At 54.3% G+C, this 16886-nt stretch overlaps 2 protein-coding genes across 2 annotated transcripts; one reads left to right on the plus strand and one right to left on the minus strand.

Moving 5' to 3' along the window:
* Nucleotides 1-1881: 1881 nt before the first annotated feature.
* Nucleotides 1882-6367, plus strand: CNTF (ciliary neurotrophic factor). Its single transcript, XM_024211340.2, has 2 exons — nt 1882-1995; nt 5891-6367. The coding sequence occupies exons 1-2, from the start codon at nt 1882-1884 to the stop codon at nt 6365-6367; spliced, it is 591 nt and encodes a 196-aa protein (XP_024067108.2).
* A 4704-nt stretch (nt 6368-11071) lies between these two features.
* LOC112114536 (macrophage-expressed gene 1 protein-like) lies at nt 11072-13435 on the minus strand. Its single transcript, XM_024211305.3, has one exon. It carries the CDS (start codon nt 13370-13372, stop codon nt 11210-11212), a length of 2163 nt encoding a protein of 720 aa, XP_024067073.2. The 5' UTR covers nt 13373-13435; the 3' UTR covers nt 11072-11209.
* Between the last annotated feature and the right edge of the window lie 3451 nt (nt 13436-16886).

Raw genomic sequence — 16886 nt, forward strand, 5'->3', positions numbered from 1 at the left:
TAGCAGCACTACCTGCAGTAGCCACCAGGTGGCAACACAGCTGTTGCATTGGCACACCCCTCTCGTGTGGAACAAAAGCTGGGGAGAGGAGATGCATAAGCTGACAAACCTTTGATTGCTAGAAGTCTTGTCCCACAGGGCGAGGGGGAGCCCAGGTCGCTACCTGAACCCAAGTTGGGGAAAGGGTAATGTAAAACGTAATAAAGGGATACTCTGCTTTTCAACTCGTTTTCTCGTAATCTGGGTAAGACATAACCAAAATAAATGTATAAAGGAAAACACAATAAAAGTTGTTTGTCTTGGTGCATGCAGCTTGTCTGCTGTGGTTGTAGTGGATTATGCTGGGAGCACAGGGGAAGGGCATGGTCATATATAAGCAGGGTGGGAGCCATTATTTTCAGTTACATTTGAGCAGGGTAAATGCCGTATTAAATTCCCAGAGGACTGCAGATAAGCAGGGATGTGGGTGGTAAGGATGGATGGCACTAGTATCCTGCCTGCTGGATGGGGCTTTTTCCCTTCGCGTCACCAGTTTGGATCGTGGTCAAAAGTCTGGAAATCAGGTTGAGCTGTCTGCCGTTTGGTGACGTGAGTGTGCAAGGGCTGTCTTCTGCCTAGAAGGACACAGTCACCACTAAAAGCATTGGGACCCTTTGAATCTCAGGAGAGAGCCACATCTTTCCAAGTGCATATTTGGGTCCAGATAAACTGACGGTGTGCAGAAACAGTTGCGCATGCGGTCCTGGATTTGCGAGTTCTCCGCTGGGGGCTCGGGGCCTGAGCTCCCGCAATGTGAGTGGTGCTCTCTCCAGTCTCAACTCAAGGGGAAAGGGGAGAGAAGCCGGCCCATGGTGATAGAAAACATCCCTTGCCTCTCTGCGATGACGGGCTCAGTAGACGAACCTAGTAGAGAGTGCTGGCCAAGATTTTAAAACCAGCCTAAAAGGGATGGCTTGAGCCACTGGCTCCCGTGGACTGCTGTGCCAAGTTATAGGGTGCTCAGCATTTTGGAAAATCAAGTCACTTATTTAGACACCTGTTTTTGCAAATCTTGGCCCCTGTGGAATGGTTGCAGTCTCTGGCTGTTGATCGGATCACCTTTGCCGGACAAGAAAATTCAAGTGTGGATGCAGCATGCATGCTTATTTTCTTATATTCATTTATCTGGCTGTGATTTGTCGTTGCTTAACATTAGCTAGTGAAATGACTCCAGGTCTGGGAAAAGAGGGTTATGGGGCACTAGACCTGGCTCAGCACGAAAGAAAAGAGCGAGAACTTCCCAGACAGAACAGGGAGGATGCGGGAAATAACGGATCGTATCAGGCTTTGTGTCTCATCTCAGTGGGGGATGATCAGGACACCCATTTGGCAACTGTATACAACAGGGATAGTCAATAGGACCGTGGGCCAAATCCCAATCGCCAGGTGCTTTTGAACAGACTCCAAAATCTTTTTATTTACTTATCTTTTATTCTTTTCTCTGGAGTTTGGACCTTGACCAAGAAATTTGGACCTTCACAAAAAATAGACTACCCCTCATACAAGTTGTGAGGGACAGATGTAGCCGCAGATGAGTGGACTAGAGCTGTGGGGGAGGAAGGGTGGAGTGACTGGGAGACTGATTCTGGGCCAGGCAACTTGAAGGCGCATGGAGGAGGGACATGGTAAGAGATGAAAAATCTGCCTTTGTCGACCTCCATGGCAGACATGTTCAGTCTCTTCCCCAGGCCTCTGGGGGAGAGAGGCGCGTGAGTGGCTAATGCTCTCTAGAGCTGGAATGTGCGAGCTGAGCAAGGGATTTTTCTGGCTTGGCCGTGGCGCAGCCCCGTGTGATCGCTCTGGCTCAGCTGCTCTCTGCATCTGGGACAGCCGGCTGGCGTGATGGCTTCGGCCGAGCAATCCCCTGTGACCCTCCAACACCACAACCTCTGCAGCCGCGTCATCCTCCTAGCCAGGAAGATCCGCTCCGACGTGGCCAGCCTCCTGGAGTCCTATGTGAGTCTCCTCCTCCCAGGCCCATCCCTGAGCTGCGACATCTCGCCTGGCAGCCAAGTACGGTGGCACCTTGCTCTGTCACCAACACTGCCTTTAAAAGCAAAGGGGGTGGCTCTAGTTTGACCTCCCTGCCTTGGGTTTGGGTGCATCTTCCCATATTTGATACGGATGCATGTTGGGTACAGGTTTATAAAGAGCGTGGGGAGGGGTGGGGGTATTCAGTCAATCAGCTCAGCCAGTGGATGGAACTTGCCAGGTGAGTAAAAGGGTCCTTGTGCAGCCTCATGAAGGTAGGGTAGACTGAATTCCTCCTGTGCTTTTCCCCCTCTCCCTGTTGGTAGGGAGATGAGTAACCAATGTCTCTTCCACCTGTTGCAGAGAATCCAGGCTCTTCTCCTTTGTCCTACTGCACCTCTAGTGCAGGTTCTGTTCCTTTCTATCACCCCTGAAGCAGAGAAACAGCCACCTCTAAGGTAGAACATGACTCATGCTTGAGAGCATGCACACCCTTCTGGGGATTGAACTAGCGAGATAAAGATTGCTACAGCCTCACCCGCACCCTCTGGATCAGGGACAGAGAGGACATGTAACACGTTCCCCCTGTGCAGCAGTTGAAACGGTCTCCAATTGACCCATCAGTGGGAGGGAACATACATCTTTGGGCGGTGTGGGAATTCAGGCAGGGTATGGGTTAAAGTTCCTGCCCTTCACCCCAAAATGCAGTGGGAAGTTTGATGGGGGGAGGGGAAGGACCTTGGGTTTGTCTCAACAGATGCTAGAGCTTGGTTGGGGGGAAGGTGGGTGTGCTCAAGGTGCCTCAGGCCTGGTGTCACCCTTGTGGGCGCTGCTAGAGAAAGAAATGGAGCTGATGGTTCATGGAATCTGAGTCAGGTCCTGAATCCTCTTTCCACCAGCACATGGGTGATGTGGGCTGGCACTATCCCAGGAGCCCAGGGAGCACGGGGTGCCAAGCTCTGGAAAAGCTCTGCTGTAAATTCCCCCAATCCTCGCCCCTTCCTTGAATGCTCCTGACTTTTCATCAGGAAGCTTTCCAGGGGGATTTTCTAGCCAGCTCTAGAGGGCAACTCCTGCAGAGCTCCTGCCGTTTTGCTTTTCCATTAGTTTGGGGCTTGTTTCGGAGAGGAGTGACCCCTACGTTCATAGATTCCACCCCTGGAAGGGACCATTGTGATCACTGAGTCGGACTCCTGCAAAACACAGGCAGGAAGACTGCCCCGAAGTCATTCCTGGAGCAGAGCTTTGAGAAAAACATCCCGTCTTGATTTTAAAACTGTCGGTGATGGAGAATCCACCATAACCCTGGGTTAATTGTTCCAATGGGTAATTACTCTCATCAGTAAAAACATACTCCTTATTTTCAGCCTGAATTTGTCTAGCTTCAACTTGCAGCCAGTGGAGTGTGTTAGACCTTTCGCTGCTAGAGTTAAGAGCCCATTATTTAATATTTGTTCCCCAGGTGGGTACTTCTAGACTGTGATCAAGTCACTCCTTAACCTTCTTTTTGTTCAGCTCAATCGATTTTGCTCCTGGAGTCTCTCACGGTAAGGCAGGTTTTCCAATCCCTTCATCGTTCTCTTGGCTCTTCTCTAATCCCTCTCCAATGTATCAACATCCCTCTTGAATTGTGGGCTCTGGCACCGGACACGGTATTCCAGCAGTGATTGTACCAGTGTCAAATACTCTCTCCTCGAGAGTCCCATTTGTGCATCTTAGTATTGCATTACCTCTTGTGGCCACAGCATCACCCTGGGAGCTCATCTTCAGTTGATTATCCAGCATCACCCCCACAAACTTTTTTCAGAGGCCCCTACCCTGTATGTATGGCCAGTACTGCCCTAGGCAGCACCTAGGGGCGGGCTACTGTTTTTGCTGACAACAGGGGCTTGAAACAGGGACTTCCAGAGCTAAACGCGTGACCTGCTGCATCTTCAGCTAAAGAACCAGCCTCGGGAGGTGGAGACTGTAGCAGACCCATCTCCTCTGTGGATCAGGGACAGAGGGGGACACAACACTGGCTGGTAGCTACCTCCTAGCTGTCCCAGCTAAGGGCTGACTGAGGCTAACCCAAAACAGCAGAGGCTAGGCTACCCTGTCCCTTCTGATGGGTTCGCCAGCAACAATTGTGCAAGCTCTTGTCATCTCCTTGCTCATTTCTCCATTGTTCAGACAATGTGGAGCAGCCAAGGCCCAGGGCCGTGACCGTAGCAATCTGGTTCATAATAAAGCTTCCCCTTCCTTCCCTGGCCTGTGAGTGATAAGTGACTGACATTCCCCAGGCTACAATTTGGACTGCTGGACAGTTGTCCCCTCAATATTCCAGCCTGGGGTGCCTTTTACACTGCTTTGCTGTGAGAACCGCCACTCCAGGTCTGTTCACACACCGTCTTTAGCATGCAAAATCACCCCCAGCTGTATTACATGAATGATCTGGTCAGCCACTCATGAATTACATACAGGGCAACACCATTCGCAGACCTTTCCCCAGAAATGTAGAATCATAGAATATCAGGGTTGGATGGGACCTCAGGAGGTCATCTAGTCCAACCCCCTGCTCAAAGCAGGACCAATCCCCAGGCAGATTTTTACTCCAGTTCCCTAAATGGCCCCCTCAAGGATTGAACTCACCCCCCTGGGTTTAGCAGACCAACGCTCAAACCACTGAGCGATCCCTTCTCCCACAAAAGTTGTCTCCTTGGAGTCTGTACATCTTGTACAGCCCAGCACCCACTGATGATACAAGCTCATAGAAAGGCCGTCATTTCATCAATGGACAATGATATGCACAGACCCTGCTATCTCAAGTGGATGTTCCCAAACACTTCAATCCAAACAACACCGGTTTAGATAAAACAAGTTTATTAACTACAGAAAGCTTATGCTCCAATACATCTGTTAGTCTATAAGGTGCCACAGGACTCTTTGTTGCTTTTTACAGAAAGAGTGAGATTTTCAGTGATTACAAGTAATGAGGCATAGAAGTCAGAATTGGTTTCCAAGGGGAAAAAAGATAAAACACCAGCTTATACCTAACAAGCGAAGTGAGCTTAAAAACCAAAGATTTTTCTCAGTATAAGCTTACAGCAGTCTGGATTGGCTGAAAAGCCTCCTAGCCAGGACCCCTGCCCCAGTTCAAAGATGTTTCCTTTGTCTTTCAAGCTTTGTAGCTGTCCTGAGTAGAGATGGGGGGGAGAGAAGTGATTTGTGTTGTGTGTGTCCTCCATTCTTATACCCTTCTCCCCGTTTGGAGGATTACCTTTAACTGGGGTTCAGGCAACAGGCAGTCTGTTTACACAGAAGCTCCCAGTTGTCCTATTGTCAATATGTAAAGTTCTCGCTCACACCCTTCTTCCTGCCACAGAATGGCCATTTAACTAGGTGATTGTCCAATTGATCATGCTGATACATGGCTGGGGTGCCAGTGTGTCTGTCTCTGAAGAACTGGTTTGGGCCTGCCTTTCTAACTCTGGAACATATCACAGCAATGTTACGCAGTAGAATCTTATAACTTTACATACAATGTTGCCACACATTTTACTCTGACAATAATGTTCAGCAGATTATGAGTTTTTGAATGATACGTCACAAGGCATACTTTGTACAGAATTTATCATAGTCTTGTTAAAAGGGTGAATGTGGGGTACAGTCTGTCTCAGTGACACTGGGATTTCTCTTCTCCCTGGCATGGATTCTGGTTATCAAGAAAGGGAGCGAGTGATTGGGTTTGGCTGCGGGGGCTGGTGAAGTGGAGTGGGTGGATTTGGGGTGATGGCGTGGGAGAAGGGGAGATGATTAGATGGAGAAGGGAGGGGAGTGGGTGGGGCTAATAGGGGAGAGTGGGGGGCTGATCTTTCTGTAACTGAACCTCCCCCCTCAGGTGGAGAGGCAGGGGCTGGACAGGACCATCAGCCTGGACTCGGTGGATGGCGTGCCAGTTGCAGCCATGGAGCAAGGGGGCGAGCTGACGATGGCCGAGCAGTTGGGCGCCAACCTGCAGGCGTACCGGGCATTCCAGGCGCTGCTGGGCGAGGTCCTGGAAGAGCAGAGGTCTCACCTGACCCCGCTGGACACGGACTTCCACGCCTCCATCCAGGCCGTCCTGCTGCAGGTGGCGGCCCTGGCCTACCAGCTGGAGGAGTTGCTGGCGCTGCTGGGTCACAGCAGGCCAGCCTGGGAGGCAGCCGGCCCCGAGGACCCGGCCCGTCGCAGCTTGTTCGAGATGAAGCTGCGGGGGCTGAAGGTGCTGCAGGAGCTGGCTCACTGGACTGTGCGGTCCGTGCGAGACCTGCGCCAGGTTGCCAAGCACAGCCGGGGCTCTGGCACTGCCCGTGGGGGCCAGGCCCAGAAGGAATGAGGCCGCCTGCCACTGGGGCAGATCCCCCCCTCCCTTCAACAAGCCAGGAGCTGGGGGTGGGGAGGAAGGTGCTCTCCCACCCAAGGGTCGAGTCTAGGCTTTGGCACAGGCATGCATCCTGCTCAGCCTCCCCCAGACAACGTGGCCAGCTGGGCCATAGAAGGAACCTATTCCCAAACCACCCCTGCTGGCTCTGCAAGCCAGCTGGCTCTTTGGGGGGGGGGAGGGGAGGGGAGGGGAGGGGCAGGCATCAAGCAGCCACTGGCCAGCGCCATAAGGGCTAATGGGCTGCTGTGGCAAGAGGTGGGAATGGCCAGATGGGGGAGGGGGGGGGGGCTCAAATCCCTGCTGTGCCTGCTCTATCCATTCCCCCCTCCTCTTTGGAGAGGAAGGTGGGCTGGCTCTGGCTCTGGGGTGGCTCAGCAGAGGGCAGGGGGGTTGAGGGAAGGTGGGGGAAGGGTACGTGTGTGGCGAGAGGGGGACAGGAGGCGGCTCCCAACTCCCACTTCTCAGCTTAGAAGCTGAAGGCCCCACTTGCTTGCTGTGGGGAGGGAGCTGTGAAGCGGCTGGAGCCCAGAGCAGCTCTGGGGTGGGGGCAGGGGCTGCCCTGGGGGGAAAAGGAGGCAGGGCTGCTGCAGGGATCCCCCCCATGTCCCAGCCCGGGTCCCCCTCTGCCCCACGGCTGATCCCTAGCACTGGGGAGGTGGGCGTGAGCAGATAGGAGTGAGGGGAATGAAATCTCTGCGGGGAGGGGGAGGGGGGACAGTCTTCCAAGGCAGTCAGAGGGAGATGGGGGAGGGGGGTTGTCTGACACAGAGGGAGGAGGATAGATGACTGGGGAGGAACCCGGAGCTGCTGCGGGGAGTCGTCCTACCCACCTCCCACATGGTTTGAGGCCATCACCGAGTTCCCACCTAGCACCACGTGTCCCCTGCCCTGAGATTACAGTAGCTCTATTTGATGGTCTTGCTACTGGAGGCTGAGCTCTTAAGGGAAGCAGGCCAGACAAGGGCCTTCATCTCACTGCCCCCCCACCCTGACCATGGAAGTTGGGGTCTCCTCTCCCGCCCCTCCTAGCCTTGGCTGCATTCAACCAGTGTGTTGGCGCTTGGAGAGCTAACCAGGAAGTAACGGCTCCTGCTTAAGAAGGGAGACGGGGCCCAAGACCGGTGGCGCTCCTGAGCTGGGGGCCATGTGCCGCTCCACCAGATACTCCATGAAACCCACTAGGGCCTGCGCTGTTGCTGGTGGTTTGACATGATGCCCAGATGCTATGGTGATGGGCAGCAGAATAAAACCCATGGAAGTCAAGTAAGAGCAGACCCTATCTGCCTGATGCAAGGCAGGTGGCCGAAGATGCTGCAGGAGCTGGCTTGCTGAACCGTGAGACCTGTCTGGCTAGGACCTTAAGCCCTTTCCAGACCCTGATCCCCATTTTCCAAGTGGGGAAACTGAGGCATGGAATTGGGCAAGGTCACACAAGAAGCTTGCATCAGCCACAGGAGGGGAGCTGAGATCTGCCCACCTGTCCTGCCTCTTAACCATGTGACCCACAAGACTGGACTGATTGATCTAGCTGCTTTGGGGCCACACACCCCCTCCTGCATCTGCTCTGGAGACAGGGCAAGAGCAGCCTCCCAATGTATAGAGAAGGCTTGAAAAAGTGTGTTCTGTTTTGTTTGCCCCGCTTTTCCTGACTGCCTCCTTGAACGGATGGAGAACAGGGGTAGGATCTGGCATGAGAGATCCAGATTAAGCACAAAAAGAAGGGACTTTTATTCAGACTGGGGGGGTTTCTTTTTAAGCATGCATTTAACTCAAGCGCTTTGTGAACAGGTAGGAGAGAAGAGCTCTGTTAAAAATAACTTCAACTGAGGGCTGAGAGCTGGAAATCCAAACCTGCGCCTTCCTTCCAGCTATCCTGCCCAACCAGGCACACAACTTTGATCCTGATATTTGGAAGGTAAAACACAAGCAGAAATATAAACTTTGCGTTGTTTCTTTATATGGAAAAACAGCCCTTTCAGCCCTTTAAATCTATGTCTCTAACATAGAGTTTTCTCTAGTTTTCATCCCTTACAACGTGTTTTTCTACAAAGAGGTAAAACAGACCATACCACCCTGCCACACATTCACTCACCCACTCTCCTCCTCTCATCTTTAACCGCTATCCTTCTACCATGGCTGGGTTTGCACTATGTGGTTGAACTGTTCTATGAAATATTTTGACACGTGAGATGGTCTGGATCTGACTGGTTTTGGGCTTTTTGCTTTTGAAAAATTGGAAGGAATAATTTAATCTGTAACTGTGCCTGGAGATATTTTAATACTGACCCATGAAACTCGGCGCTCTGTCATTTTACAATCTCACTCACGATCTCTGCTTCTCCTAGAGGGGATCTTGGAGTGATTTGTTTTGGCCTGTAGAAGGTTTTCTTATTTCTTCCTGAATGTAACAAACAGATTCAGAAAGAAATTGAACCTAAATGGCATATCATGATTTTGCTTTTTCACTCCCAAAAACGTTGCTTTACCAATTTTTGTTAGAGACAGAGTACTCTTTTGTTTGTCTGGGGGTTTGTTTAGTTTTTTTCGACACACACAATATTTTGGACTTAGCAGCAGTTGAAATGTTTAGTGCAGTTTGGGGAGATCATTGCTGTCAGTTGTTTCATAGTGAGGAAATAAGACATGGAACGTACCAAACGAAACTTTTGGTGGCTTGGGGAAAGGAAGGTGGGGGAAATACAGGTGAGCGGGTCTCATTACCTCCCCTGGACCGGAGTGCTGGGCCTGCCTTAGCCCTCCATGTCTCCTGTCTACACCTGGGAATGCAGAATGTTCAGCCTAGAACAGTGGTTCCTAAACTTTTCCACCCTGAGCCATATTCCCAGGGGTTGCACTGCCCCAGGATCACTGCCCTGGTGCGTGCCGGGGAAAAGACAAATATTTCTGCAGTGTAACCTCTCAAAACACTTTACAAATACAAGGAGTGAATCTGCCTCACAGCCCTGTCCAAGTATCACCCCATGGTTAAGGGGGGAAACTGAGGCACAGAGGTTAGCAGTCGAGGCTGGTGAGCAACTCAGAGCTGGCACCAGAAGCAAACTCCTGCGTCTCAGCACTAACCACTAGCCTGTGCTGCCTCCTGGATAGGGTTTGGCAGGACCTGTGCTGCCTGCTTGTGGACCAGGCCTCTGTCAGGGAGGGATAGCTCAGTGGTTTGCGCATTGGCCTACTAAACCCAGGGTTGTGAGTTCAATCCTTGAGGGGGCCATTTATGGATCTGGGGCAAAAATCTGTCTGGGGATTGGTCCTGCTTTGAACAGCGGGTTGGGCTAGATGACCTCCTGAGGTCCCTTCTAACCCTGATATTCTATGATTCTGTCAGACCCTCCCTTAGCCAGGGGGGGCAGTAATTTAAAGGGACACAGCCATATGTTTGGTTAGCAAAAAACCAACCGTGCATGACCCAAGGACGGGTTTGAGAGAGACACACATGTTCTGCTCTGTTGGGGAAGAGGTATAAAGGCAGGTGTATGGCAATGTAATTAGCTTTGAGCTGTTCCCACCCCCACATTACACCACAGCATCCCTGTGTCCCTGCTGCCCACACACAAGAGAAAACAACCAAACATAAAAGGAAGAGAAAGAACTGAAACGAAAGCCCTGAAACTGCTCGGTTGGGTGAGCCTGGAACATTAACCCTTAGAGTGCTGCAGTTGGGCACCTTGCTCCTCAGGCTCGCTAACTTGCCCCCCAGCAGGGCCCACGTCTCCCATCATCCCCTGTTGCAAACTCCCTCTTTTAAGCCACCATAGCTGGTTCCCATCTGCCCCAAGCTGCTGGCTCTTCTGTTACTGGCCACTCCCACTCCCCCTGCCCCGCCATTACCTCCTCCGGTTATCAGCAAGCAACTGAAAATCCTTCTGTTCCCCACCACCCAAAATGCAACCTCCATCACAGCCCCTAACCCCCTCCTCTCCCCAGCACTGTCCCAATCTTCCTGCAAACCACTGACAAGTAACCCTGATCCCCCACCATCTCCCCCCAGCTGCCAAATCCACCCACTTTTCCTCCATCTGGAACCTCAGCATTGCTGTAAGGGTCTGCAGGCTCCGCCCTGCCCCACAGCAGAGGCTTGTGAGCAGCTGCTGGGCAGCCCGGCAGCCCCAAGAGAGATGGTGAAGTTTTGAGCTGGGGTGAAGGTCTCTGGCCAGGCTCAGAATCCCCTAGAGGCTGTTCTGGGCTGGTGGGGGCAGGCGGGATCCCCGCATGGCCAACGCTCACCGGTTTCATTACGCTATTTAGTACGTTCAGCAAGGCCCAGCTCCTGCAGGCCCAAGAGTCCCCACCAGAGATTCACAGCTTTCCTTTTTTTAATAACCTTTTTAATAACATTTAATAACAAATCCCTCAAAACATTATTTTAATCAATCTCATGATTTTTGAACCTGGGGGGGTTGGCAATCCTCGGATCCATATGTACCTGTGGCCCCTTCCCCTTTAAGAGGTAGATTTTCTTACTGCCAGACGCCTACTTTCCTTTGTCCCCATTGGTGGGTGGAACAGTGCCCCCCTTTGGCTAAGCATAGGAACTCCCTTCCAGTTGATAGGGGGTTCCTAGGGCTGTTCTAGACAGATGGGGCTTCTCTTAAAGGTGCCATTACCGTCCCCGGGTGCATCAAAGAGCTGCCTGAGTGCAGCCTGCAACACTAATGCAGTCATGTGATTAAAAGCTACTGCTCCCCCAGCCTTGCCACGCCCCGTACCCCTCACCCAGGCGGTGTGAGCCATTCAGAACTCACCCCAGGGAGAGTCCTTGACCCAGTTCCCGGGCTCTCAGGCTGAACTAGTCCCAAGAGACCTTGTGGTGGATCCGTAGCTCTCTTGCTCTTCCACCAGACGGCTTGGGGGTTGTACCTCCTGGTACCCCCTGCTCTTGTACCTCCGGGTGCCATAGACAGCCCCCGCAATAGCCGCCGCCAGGACAAGCGTCACAGCCACTGAGATGCCAGCCACAGCGCCCCCCGTGGGCCCCGCGCTGGACTGAGCCTGGAAAAGTTGGGCCATCTCCCTCTCATCGGTGACGTTGGCTGACCGCCAGTGTCCACTGCCCTGCAGCTTCACCCAGGCCTGGCTGCCCTCCCCCAGTACCAGGATGGTCTCGGCCATGCTGGCATTGGGGGACGGCTGGCGGAGGAAGGGCGGGAGCTTGATGGGAGCCAGCTGTTGGGCAAAGAGGCTCCCAGCCTGAAGGCAATAGAGGATCTGGCAGCCGTCGCTCAGATAGGCTTTGTGCTGGCTGTACCCCTGGGGGCACTTCATGGGGTAGGCGGTGTCGGAGTCTTGGTAGAAGAAATCCTGGAGGATGCCAGGGCTCTGTCCCTTCAGGGGCCCGGCCAAGGGGTTGCCGGCCTGGCAGCTGAAGAAGCCGCCGAAGGGCAGGCCGAAGCGGGCGCCCATCTCGTAGTCGTCACTCACGCACACCTTCAGCCCGTCGAAGAGCGAGAGCGGGTAGAAGTAGGACGGGCAGGCGCGGGCCCCGGTGAGCGGGTTCTCCTCCCCGGCGCTGTACAGCCCCCCGAAGAGGAAGCCGGAGCCCTGGGGCACAGGGCCGGTGGCGGCGCACCAGTGGGCCGTGAAGCGCACCGTGGTGGAGTAGTAGCGGACGCCGCACTCTTTATGGCAGCAGGAGAAGAAGAGCCAGCAGGAGTGGCACTCCTCGTGGCACTCGGCTTGGGGCTTGCTGGCCGTGCGCTCCTCACTGTGTAGTGGGACGGGTGTGAAGCCGGCCGGGCAGGAGAAGCCCCCGGTCAGCGGGTTCTGGGTGCGGTACGGCTGGCACATCTCCTCCCCATCCAGGCCTGACACCCCGCGACATTTCTGGAAGACACCCCCGAAGGTGAAGTTGGTGCTGGCCCCCAGGCATGAGCCGTCATCCACGTTGGCCTGGAAGTTGAAGTTGCTGGCGTCGGCCTTGACGCAACCCGGGTGGGTGTTGATGGCGTAATAAAGATGAATGGCCTTGTCCACCACGGCTGCCACCCTCTTGGCTGTGGGTGCCGGCAGCTCTGGCAGGGCCTCCGGGCTGATGAAGAAGGGCAGGGGCAGGCCGGCCTTGCCGATGGCCACCAGGTGGTTGGGGATCCCTTCCTGCCACTTCTGGAGCGTGATGCCCGGGTAGAAGGGCACGCTGCCCCGGCTCTCGATGCGCGAGTCCACCGTGTTCTCCATATAGCTCTTGGTCAGCTCGTCTTGGACCTGCGCGGCGGCGCCGATCCCCACGTTGACCTTGCCGAAGAAGGTGGCGGAGGCCGAGGCGGTGATGCTCGCCTTCTCGGCCACCTTGTCCTGCAGGAAGGTCAGTTTGACCTGGTCCTCCTGGATCAGGCTGGCTCCGGCCTCCAGCCTGGTCAGGACGTGGGTGCCATAGTTCAGCACCAGCAGCTCAGCGAGGTACGTGGCCATCTGGCTCTGGTTGTTCTCCAGCTGGTTGCCGATGGCCAGGAGCTGGTGCCGGAAGCTGGGGTGGAGGGTGAAGGCGGGCTGGGCCTTCACCGAGTAGATGTGGTGCCGCACTTGCACCCGGGTGGTGACCGTCTGGTCGTAGACATTGTGGGTCTTCGTCTCCTGGCACCCGGAAGAGAACTTGCCATTGAGGACGCCCAGGAAGGAGGCCTCGGCATTGATGGAGCGGGCAAAGGCGTCGGTGTAGGAGAGCCAGTTCTCGATCAGCTCGGCGTGCACCTCCACCCTGCTCTCCCGGAGCGGCACCACCTCCACCTCATCCGGCAGCAGGTACTCGCCGTCCTCCGTGGTGCGGCATTGCGAGTAGTTGAGGCTCATCACTCGCCCCACCTCCACATTGCGCAGGTTGTCCCAGCCCCCGCCTGGCAGCACCTCCAGCACGCTTACGTTCAGGGACCTCTTGCAAGCTTGGAAGCCGGGCTCCAAGGCGCCCGCCCCAGCTGCCATCAGCAGAGCCCAGAGCCAAGGCACCATGGCTGTGCCGTCCTGGAGCCAAGATTCCTTCAATGGGACGCGGCCCCTGCTCTTCTTTATGCCCTCTCCCGGCTCCTCCCTCTCCCAAACGCTGACTTGACTCTTTCCCCAGTGAGGTTCCTTTTCCAGGAAGTCTCTGATTTTTAAATGTGCACCAAAAAAAAAAATAAATAAAGAGGAACTCTTAGATTGTCCAATGGCCTTCGTGGAGGCGAGGCCTCTGTGCGAGCCGTGAGCTAAATCACCAGAGTTATCATCTGACTTACCCTCCCCACAAAAGAGGAAGAGAAACCTACCCTTGAAAAGTTCCCCAGCCAAACACAACCACCTCTGCACCCCCAAAACACACACCCACACACTCCCCTGCCCGCCCACCCTCATCAGCCCTCCCACAAATGCTTTCAGAAAGTTCCCCGCAGCACCATCCCCTGGAAAGCAGATGAAAATAGGCTGGTGTCAGCCCTTGGAATTTCCAGCCCCCGTCACAGGCCAGTCGAAACCTGCCTGTGGCTGGGACGCAGAGAAAAGGGGATTCCCTGACGGCTGCAAACTCAGCCTGCCTTGGTGCTTCCAGCCGAGGAGTTTCCCTAGGCTGAAGAGGTCCCGTGCCAGAGCAAAACTGAAAGAGTTGCAGTTTGGAGCAGCCAGGCCTGGAGCAGGAAGACCTAGAGCTGTGGGGCTGGGAGGCAGAGGGTGGGGAGGCATCTGGCAGCCCTTTGCTGATGTCAGCTGGTGGGGAGGGGAGGATGGAGGGAGGGGAGGGGGGGGCTCCTGCAGGGGGGGGGAGGGAGATGGGAACGTGGTGTGATGTTGCAGCCTCAGGGCTCAGTTCTCCGCTGCCTTGCTCTGACCCTCCCCACTAGGGCAGTGCCCCAGCTCTCCGCTCACCTCAAGCACAGTGTGCCCTGGGCTCTGCCTGTGGAGGGGTTACGCCCCAAAGGGGGGGTGGCTGATCCCTAAAGGGATGTGGATAACTAGCAACATTCTGCCCTTCTCTGTGCTGAGCATGGGTAAAAGAGGAGTCCTGGGGAGCAGATCTTCTGCTCAGTAATGTCTCCAGAGTGAGGCCCCCATCAGGGCCGGCTCCAGGTTTTCTGCCACCCCAAGTGGCAAAAAAAAAGCCGCGGCAGTGCGATCACACCGCTCCACTCTTCGGCAGCAATTCTGCGGCTGGTCCTTCGCTCCAAGAGGGACCCGCCGCCGAATTCCCGCTGAAGACCCGGACGTGCTGCCCCAATAGCGGCCGGAGTGCCGCCCCAAACACCTGCTTCTTTAGCTGGTGCCTGGAGCCAGCCCTGAGGCCCACACACCCTTTCCTTGCTCCCCTCCTCCCCACCAGCTGCCTCTTTTTGGCAGACACTCAAGGCCTGGCCCAGAGGCCGTGGGCTGTGCCTTGGTGTGAAACAGCAACTCGGTTTCCTTGCACACAGCTGCATGGGGCAGCGGGCGAGAGGCCCCGGGGCCTGGGCCAGAGAGGGAGAACGCGGTGCAGATGATCGCTGGGGAGGTGGGCATTGAGGGGCAGCAAGGCGGAAGGGGCGCTTTGCAGACTGGCGCGTGAGCCTGGGCCCTAGGACAGCCATTGGCGGGGGATTTCTCTGCCTTGCTGATCTACTCCACAGCTTTGCTAGTGTCCCCAAGCCAGACCTGCAGCCATTTAGGTACTGGGGTTGCAGAGGGGCAGCCCAAGGGTAGGCAGAGGCAGCAGGTCCAAACCCCCCTTGTCGATGAGGAGTGGCTTTTACACTGCAGTCTGCCCCAGTGAGCGGGGGCTAGATGGTGACTGGCAGTAGCCCACGACTGAGGCAAGGTGGGGATAGAGGGTTGGGGGTTTCCCCTGGGTGGGGAGACCCTGAGACTGTGGAGGTATTGCCAGGGGGCAGCACCCCAAAGACAAGGGTCACTGGGTCCTGGGAGGGACATGGGGGGCCAGCGGCAGTGGGACACCGGCCTGCAGAGGGCGCTCCGGAGGCTGGAAGAGCTAATTCCCAGAGATGACCAGCAGGAGGTGCCACAGGGGTGAGTGCCACAGGGGTGAGTCCCGCACCATCACAGTCCCCCTTCCCAGCTCTGACACCACAGAGCCTTGCCTGTGTTCCTGTTCCTATTCCCCCCCTTAGCAAAACATTATTCCAATTCTCCCCCCCCCACACACACACTTCCTGATTGACTGCAGACTACATAGTAAAACTTGAGTTCTGCTTAGCTATACCTTAAACAGTTAAATTTCAGTAAAATGATTAACAAATCCTAACCTATTGTAACATGATTATCTAAACAATTATATCCCACCACCTTAATTGGTTTACACCCAACAAAATTAATTATACAGCAGACAGAAACAATCACAGAACCAGACAGAGATTATACAGACAAACAAGAGAGAAGTGGGGACTACAGTGATAGAACAACACAGAAATGAGGATTTCACATCCCAGCTATTGATGAGTTCTTGCCAGACAGGATGCTATCAAACTAAGTTTTCTTTAAATCTTCTAGGCTCTTCCCTTTCTCTGGAGGTGATAAATCGAATCACCTTTCTAATTGCCCCACGTTGCTTTATTTCAGTGTACTATACCTCTACCCCGATATAACGCTGTCCTCGGGGAGCCAAAAAATCTTACCGCGTTCTAGGTGAAACCGCGTTATATCGAACTCGCTTTGATCCGCCGGAGTGCGCAGCCCCCCCCCCCGAGCGCTGCTTTACCACGTTATATCCAAATTTGTGTTCTATCGGGCTAGAGGTGTAGTTTGAAATGTGAGGCTGTAACCATACATTTCCCAGCTTATGGCTGTCCTCCTGCTTAGCCAAAGGCCTTAGCTTAAGAAAAGGGCCTCAGACTGTCAGTGAGAAAAGGCCCTTACACAGGCAGACTGTGATTTTAATTCTTGTTGTGTAGCTCTATAACTAGCTAAGTGATAAGAATACACCTACATTCTTAAAGTATAGGCCTTCGCAGACAGGCCTGAATATCTATATCCTAACATGGGAGCGTAGCCTTGTTCTTACACTTTGTCAACACTGGTCTGGCTCCTGCTGCCGAGAGAGTCCCATTGGCTGGAACTGACAAAAGCTGAGGAAAGATGGTGAGTGCAGCACTGAGTCCCGAGGGGGAAAGTCCTTCTGAGAGCCTCGGGTCAGCAACATCCTCTGCAGGCTCAGTGGCTTGGTGGATAAGATGTGGCCCAGCGGTGGTACAAGAATTGTCCAAACGCTGATGAGCAACTATGGCGTGTCTGAGCCACATCACGGCACCCGACCCCGCTCAGCTTTGGTTAAAAGACATTTGAAGGCAAAAGGGGGTTTAACTGGAGATTTATGTGTGCGTGTGCGTCGTTGTGAAGGGGGGGAGGGGGGTCTAAAATGAAGCTTCCAACAGAAAAGTAAAACTTGGCACCAGATCCTCAGCTAGTGAAAAATCAACATCGTTCCACTGCAGCTCAGGCTTCGTTGGTTGACACCATCTGGGATCTGGCTCATTGACTCCAGTGGAGCTCTGGCCAATTGACACCA

Source organism: Terrapene carolina, unplaced genomic scaffold (genome assembly GCF_002925995.2).
Source record: "Terrapene carolina triunguis isolate 2854851 unplaced genomic scaffold, T_m_triunguis-2.0 Scaffold926, whole genome shotgun sequence".
NCBI lineage: Eukaryota > Metazoa > Chordata > Testudines > Emydidae > Terrapene > Terrapene triunguis.